The sequence below is a fragment of the Lathyrus oleraceus genome, chromosome 1, assembly GCF_024323335.1.
Source record: "Lathyrus oleraceus cultivar Zhongwan6 chromosome 1, CAAS_Psat_ZW6_1.0, whole genome shotgun sequence".
Lineage (NCBI taxonomy): Eukaryota > Viridiplantae > Streptophyta > Magnoliopsida > Fabales > Fabaceae > Lathyrus > Lathyrus oleraceus.
This window is the reverse complement of record NC_066579.1, coordinates 416768554-416776372: the sequence shown is the minus strand read 5'-3', so window position 1 is coordinate 416776372 and position 7819 is coordinate 416768554. Positions and strand designations below refer to the sequence as shown.

The 7819-nt window shown below is 31.9% G+C and overlaps 1 protein-coding gene across 1 annotated transcript; it reads right to left on the bottom strand.

Moving 5' to 3' along the window:
- Nucleotides 1-2749: 2749 nt before the first annotated feature.
- LOC127077664 (aspartic proteinase A1) lies at nt 2750-6555 on the bottom strand. The gene is made up of 14 exons (XM_051018733.1): nt 6356-6555; nt 5684-6055; nt 5527-5587; nt 5224-5318; nt 5018-5130; nt 4762-4930; nt 4620-4659; nt 4451-4515; nt 4190-4303; nt 3992-4056; nt 3583-3739; nt 3381-3500; nt 3149-3237; nt 2750-3056 (listed from the first exon to the last, which is right to left on the bottom strand). Exons 2-14 carry the CDS (start codon nt 6020-6022, stop codon nt 2972-2974), a joined length of 1512 nt encoding a protein of 503 aa, XP_050874690.1. The 5' UTR covers nt 6023-6055; nt 6356-6555; the 3' UTR covers nt 2750-2971.
- Nucleotides 6556-7819: the final 1264 nt, after the last annotated feature.

Genomic DNA, 7819 nt, shown 5'->3' with positions numbered 1-7819 from the left:
AAATGATCTTTATAAAGCTTTTCCAAAAAACAAAATCTAGCATGAGCATCTCTTGTGTCATGCGCCTCCTTTGAGACCTCAGTTGGGTCAACCCCCAAATGGGTGATCATCATATTGTCGCCTTCCTCTCAATTGATCCTCCCGTGGCCCAGTAATTTTCTCCTTATGGAAGATGCAGGAGGCATGAGACGTCATCCAGTCATCTCGCCTATAGAAAGATGGAAAGACGAAGTCTCTCAGTTCCACCTCTCAGCAAAAGTCGCTTGCATGTCGTGGGATATGGTCATTTACGCAGCAGGAAATAAATCAACAAGATCGAAATAGCAAAGACATTTTGAAACTAATTAGTCATGGGCTACCCCAACTCCAATATCTTTCGCCCATGGTTTAGAATTTTCAAACATGTACTCCTAGCAGCATGACCTGTATAGAAATGAAGTAAGAAGGTGTCAAATGGATCTCCTGGATAACTCTCTAATGGGCAAGTGGTTTCCTCTTGGCCTTTAAAGGGGATCATCAAGGACTTCAGGTCTGTTGTATCATCTAGGGACTCGTGGCCCCATGAAGTGGATGCCTGAGAGAGACGGCTACGAGAAGCAGAACCTAGGTGATGCAAACATCATGGTTGTGAACCATCAGACGAGTTATCATTAACCAGTGGTCTCGCGATCCTAGCTACAACCCTCTCACGCCGTGCCGATGCAGCTCTAGAGACACGTCTCAGCCTAACAAACATTATTTTCGCCGTTGCTATCAGTCATTGCACCTGTGTTACAAACCGACACAAAGATAAAGAGCATGTTAGTGTTAATCCATAAAATCTGCCAAATTTTAGCCTGAGTATAATCCGGAGAAGCATCTCCAAAAATAACACTGATAAAATTTGAAGATGCATCTCCTGACAAACCTGTGATTCTCGGCCATGGTAGAAATGTCATTGTTTCCCTAACCCTCCAAAAATGTGTTAATGCATGTTCTGGTAGGCTACCAATTTCGTTTACACTATTATCTAATGTATCTAAAACAACTAATGTAGCTTAAACAACTAACTACAAATCAAAACATAAAAAGAGCGTTTTTTTTTTAAACTTACAAATTCATATTTACGAGAAGTTTAAATCTATGAGATGCTGTAAAGGATGAGAAAGAACTCCAACGGTAGAAGCTTGAATGAATGGATGAGATACTTGAATGTGTGAGAGCTCAAATGTTTTATTTTGCGAAATTTTTAGAAAACGAAGAAGGAGGAAGAGGGAAGGTTTGGCGCAAGCATATGAAACAAAAACGTCCAGAGATTCATTTTTGGACCACCCATTAACTTTTGAATAAATGGTCGGTACGAAGATGCATCTTCTGATGTATCTTTAGTGCACACGGAGATGCATCTCCGGATTAAATTTTGACATAATAGATACGTCCCTATCAATTTCATTTGAAAATTACTAAAAATAGATGCGTTTGAAGATGCATCTTCATATGTTAAAGACATTTGTAAAATTCTACCGTGGTTGAAAAGCATGTATAAGTGTGGAAAGAGTCATCCCAAAATAATAATTTTGACATGGATGTCTATTAATGAGACGAATTCATTTTTGTCCAATTTATCGTGTCACATCAATGCGAGATACTCAAAAATGACGGGATTAAAAAGTTTCCAACATACACTACAATGATCAAGGACTAAATGTTCTCAAGATTTGTTATGTAGGAGACAAAATAACTTAGTTTAATTTTAAAATAGAAAACCAAAATCTTATTAAAACAAATAAAAAAAATTAAGTGTATTTAAACATTTTAAATTTCAATTTTTTTTACTAATATTTAATAAATAAAATTAAAGATATTTCATATAAAATATTATTCAATAAAAATATAATATTCAATCATATCATATTAATATTTTAAAATTAAAAGTGTATCGTGACAGATCATATTAATATTTTAAAATTAAAAGTGTATCGTGACAGAATAATATCATTCTAACAATATAAAAATACTTTATCATATTCCTTTTACTCTAATAAAATATCAAACTACTTAAATCAGCTCTACACACCCTATGGTACATAAGACTACACCTCCTACGACTATCATATATCAGTTTTAAATTTTGAGCACTATTATAAATATAAATAATTATTTTATAACTATTTAATATTAATACTCATAATATATCATTCATTTAGTTTAAAAATCTTTAATTTAGATAGTTGAGGTGGCTTTTCATTAAGCATGAATAAAGATAAATCAGTAAATTTAATGTTTTAATAGACTTACAAAATTATTTGTATTCTACTAGCTCTCTTAGTACCAGTAAAATTAGTTATTTTTATTTATAGTAATGATGGAAACGAGTACATGGCTACCAATTGAGATTGAAAAACGTTGACATTTATCCTCTATTAGTATGTATAATGTCATATTGATACTACCTTATTTGACATTTACCGTCTATTAGTGGGTATAGTGCCATATTATATACATTGTTTAACATCAATCCTGTATTACGTCTAATGTCATACTATATACTATATTGATACCTTATTTGATATATATATCATGTATTTCGTCTAATTTAATACTTGATACATAGTTTAAACCATTTTAGATGCCTTCCCTTTCTTTAATTCATTTCATTATATGTTTAGTTCTTTACTTTACATGCAATTTGATGCATATTGGGGAACACTCTTCAACTTAGCATGCAGACATAGAATAAAGACCCAATAATAACAACATGCCACACAAGTCCAGAACTCTCAATACATAATAGCAGGGAATGCGAGAATATTAAATCAATATATACACAACCACAATTATAGGCTCATTTTGATTGCAAAGTTATACAAAATATTATCAAATAACTGTTGCCAAATAATACTGAGGCTGCTCTTTCCCTTGATATTTTTTTGAAGAGAAAAAAAGGACTAGCAAGTAAAGGATGCCATTCTGCAAGGCATGAGTAGATTCTCTATGCTGCTTCGGCAAAACCAACTCTGAGTTTACCATAATCAAAGACGGTGTGATAGCGCCCCATGAAGATATCTCCAAGGATCCTACATTTATGCAGATTCCATTAAGTGATTATTATCAAATCAAATGCATCAAAATCAAAAGGTAAATTCATGGTCACAGCATATTAATATACCAGAGTGGGCCACGTGGAGGAGGAACATCCAAAGCAGTAAAGCCACTAATGCATTGGGCTTGAGGACCTTCACCCACCTTCAGTATGTACTGAAGAAAGCAAATGGAAAATTGGATCAGGGAAACAGAAAACATGGAGCCATTTTGTGCATAAAAAATTAACTCAATTCATAAAGCAACAAATCCAAGGCATCAACACTTGCAAAAGCAAACATTTAAATTTGATATTATACCTCTTGTGGGGCAAGGTCAAACGTTTTTCCACCAATGGTGAAGGAAACATTAGGCATGGAAGGGATCTTTGCACAATCAACTGATGATTGTCCCATTGGGTTAGGCATTTTATCACAAAGCTGCAATATCATATTCATGAGATTATAGTTCAGAGGAGAAAGTAGGATTTTAGAACTCATAACAAAATAAAAACAAAATTACCTCATTGGCGTAGTTTATTATCTGCTCCTCTGTTTGATTCTGCTTCAGCTGGCTTTGCATCCAAACGATAGCCATTTCGCATACAGAACATGTAGCATCTTGATGACCGCCAGATGATATTCTATCAGTCTGTGGCACCACACTCTGGATACCCATACTAAAGGAAAAATTGAAAGATTTCAATAAAAGAGAAATCACAGTAATACATTAGAATTATGCAGCACTGACACTTCAATTTAAATGCATGTCTAGTGTTTGACATGTCTTGGTGTTGGACACTAACACCATACCATGCAGTTTCATTCAATCACTTCTATTCTTTCAAATTAGTTTATGTCATAATGTCAATGCTTCATAGCATTAGATACAGTAAGGTCTTTAAGTTAATAGCAAAATCTTTGTGGCTTACCTAACACCATGAGTCCCATCAAACGTGCACAGCCCAATTTGGGAGCATACCTTCTTTGGCTGTGTCTGCAAGGACCAAGTGAAAACCATAAGAAAATTCATTCTGAATAATGACCTATCACTCAACAGTCAACACTCATGACCATGGTCAAAAATTTAAGCAACCAGACTATTATGACAAAAACAAATTATTACTTACTTCAGCCAAGAGCAATTGCAAAATTGTTTGTCCATATTGATCAACAACATTCTTGCATTCTTGACTGTAAACTCCAGATGCTCCAATAGCTTGATTTATCATAGTAACTACAGTCTAAACAAGCAAAACCAAGCATTAGTTCATAGAAATAAGCTACTAAAAGGTTCAATGACAAAGGCATTATCATTTTTTTCAAGGTCATGACAAAAGCATTATCGTTTTTTTCAAGGTCATGACAAAAGCATTAGCATTTATTCATACCTTTGGACCTGCCAACAGAGACGTCCCTGAGTCTGCAATTGCTGAACACTCTTTAGCACAATATCCTGGATGACAATATTATGAAGTCAGTATCAATGAATAAAAACCATGGAGCATCTAGCAAAGTGCTCTCAATATCCTGTCATTGAAGAAACAACCAAGTATTTACCAGTGGGTTTTCCATCAATAAGCACATCTCCCATGTCAAACTGTCCAGAAAATACAAATGCGTGACTTAACAAACACAAGTATTATAAAAGATGCAGTATAAGGGTAGCATAATGAACAAACATGTTAAAAGCCTAGCAAACCTGCCAATATCCTTTTCGCGTCACGGGCACGTAAGTATGTTCGCCCTTGAAGTGAGCAGGATCAACACCACCAAAAACAATCTCTCCTCCTTCCTCTTCTTTGGGATTACGATTGAGCCAAAATGAAAATACAGGATCCTTAACAAGACCTTGTTTAACCATATTGTACCTGCGGCAGGAAACACCTCTCCTAATGACAAGGAGATCCAAAAAACAAAAAAAAATGACAAAGGAATGTTTAAATGTGCACAGATACCATATTGGGACAGAATTTCCAACTGATATCTCTTGAAATCCAAGTCCAAGCAAACCATCAAACTTAGCCGCCACAAATGTAATTCCAGGTTCTCTGGTTGTTTCAATAAATTCCTGAAGTGAATGAAAACAATGATCATATCAATTGATTGATCAACAAATTATCCATCTTAAAGAACCCAAATATGGAATGAGAATCCACATTACCTGGTCTTTTACAACTATGTCACCAACTTTAATATTATCATAGCTAAAGAAGCCAGAAACTGCTCCAGTACCATACTGAATTGCAGCAGAAGTCCCTAAATAACAAGAAAAAAGAAACAAAAAAATAAACAAATATGACTTGTTAAATCAGGAATAGTGATATACCAAACCAAACTACAAACATCTCAAAAACAAAAGCACTGGTATTCATAATAAAATTTTGAAATTCTGTTTTGTTATGTAGTAGTTCCATACAAAGGCAGATCCTCAAAAGACAATAATAATAATAATAAGAAAACAAACCATTTGGCTTGTAAGTACTTGATTGGCTAGACTTGTACTTAGCATGGAATAAGCATGCAAGCTGCACCAACAAAAGCAAAATCACAAAATCAGAATATAAATAAATATATAAAACCAGATACATATTCATCAAATGGATTAGACAAATAAAACTCACCGAGAAATAACATTTAACCGAAGGAACCCAGGTATTGGAGCTACCAGTATCAAAAATCACAGTAAATGTCTGAGGAGGAGTACCAATGGAAATTTCACCATAGTACTGAGCATCCAAATAATTCTTCAACACAACAACATCGAATTCCTCAGTTCCTTCAAGGATGTTTTTAGACAATGAAGCTTCACCACCTTTCAACCCCAAGAAATTCTTGGGTTCCAATTTGACCTTTTTCAAACCAATCCTACGCAACCCTTCATTTGCCTCACAAGAAACAAAACAAAAAAATAGGGTCCACACACACAAACACAACGCCATCACATTCAACTTGTTTCCCATTTTCACCAATTCTTCCAAATTCCAAAATTCAACCTAAAACAAAATTTCAAAATCATGATTAAATTACAAATCAATAAAATAAGAAACCTAAACCATGCACAATCTTAAATTATCATGTGACAGGTGATAAATGAGACATAATGTCAATAAGCGATTTATCAAGCAATCAAAATCTTATAAATATCATAAACCCCATTCATTCCCCGATCCCACCCTCACATGCATTAAAACCTACAAATGCATTAAATTAAAGGAAAAATAGATAAACAATTGAGCAATGCATGCATTAATATGAATAACGATTGAAGCGATGATGAAGAAAAAAGAGGTTACCGAGATTGGAATGTGGAAGAGGAATCGAAATGAGAATGGAAAATTGAAGAGAAAATGTGATGAATGCGAGAATTTAAACCCTCAATTCTAACAAGCCAAAGAAAACTACTAATAACTGGTTGGGGTTGGCAATTTAGTGGGGCCAGCTAGACTAGTACTCTCGTATTGTGGGTCCGTTTATTTATAACCGTTGATTTGAGGTAACGAGGTTTGTAACGAAGGAGAGGCGTTGATTTGATGAAGGAAGAGGGTTGATTGAAAATGTGATGTAACTGACATGGTTACGTGCGTGATAAGTATAAGGCGAATGCGTTCTTCGTTATAACCGTTTAGCACGCGACACAACACATTCATTCTCCCGATGACGTAAGCTTCATAATCTCTTATAATCCAACTCATATCCGTTTTTTGTTTGTTGTGTTAATTCAGTTCTTTTTTTGAATAAATTCAATATTTATGTAATTGATTGGTATAAATATTTTTTTTTTGGATTTAGTTTTTAAATTTTTTTTGTTTGATTTTGACATATTCAAATGTTTTTTTTTAGTTATGGCAAAATTAGTTGTAGTTACTTTAAGCCATCTTATTTTATGATTTTACAATTGTGTATTACATTTCATTGCATGGATGACCCTTCCAACATTTCATTTATCTATTTTATATGTGAAAATTTGCCCATATATATATATATATATATATATATATATATATATATATATATATATATATATATATATATATATATATATATATATATATATATATATATATATATATATATATATATATATATATATATATATATATATATATATATATATATATATATATATATATATATATATATATATCCAATATAATATATAAAAAATAAGAATAGAAAATAAAAAAACATGTGTGAATTAAAATTTAACAAAAATATTAATTTATATTATAATTTATTTTTATAATATTTAAACTTTTTAATATTAGTAATACAAGAGTTAAAATTATATATTAGAGAGACTGATTCCAATATAACTCAATTATGTAGATACTATAAAAGAAAAATAAGGATAAAAAATAAAATAAAATATATTTTTTTAAAAATCAAAACTTAATAGAAAGAAATCTATAGGAATAAAAAAACATTTTTTAAATATAAATCAATTACATATTTGAATTTTTATTAATCATTTAAAAATTTTAAATGGAAATTTTACTTATATTTAAAGATTAAATTTATATTTGCTCAAATGCATTCTATAAACTAATAAACTAATCCGTAGAAATAGATCGTAAAATGTGTAATATTTTATAAAATTAATAATTTAATTAGTTAATAATTATAAAATGACGTGTAAATTTATTCTTAATAAATATTTATGTTGTCTTTGTTGGAATTAATCTCAATCTTGAAGATAATCCGAATCAATTTTGATTTAACGAGAATCAAATTTTTAGGATTGATCGTTCTTCTCATTC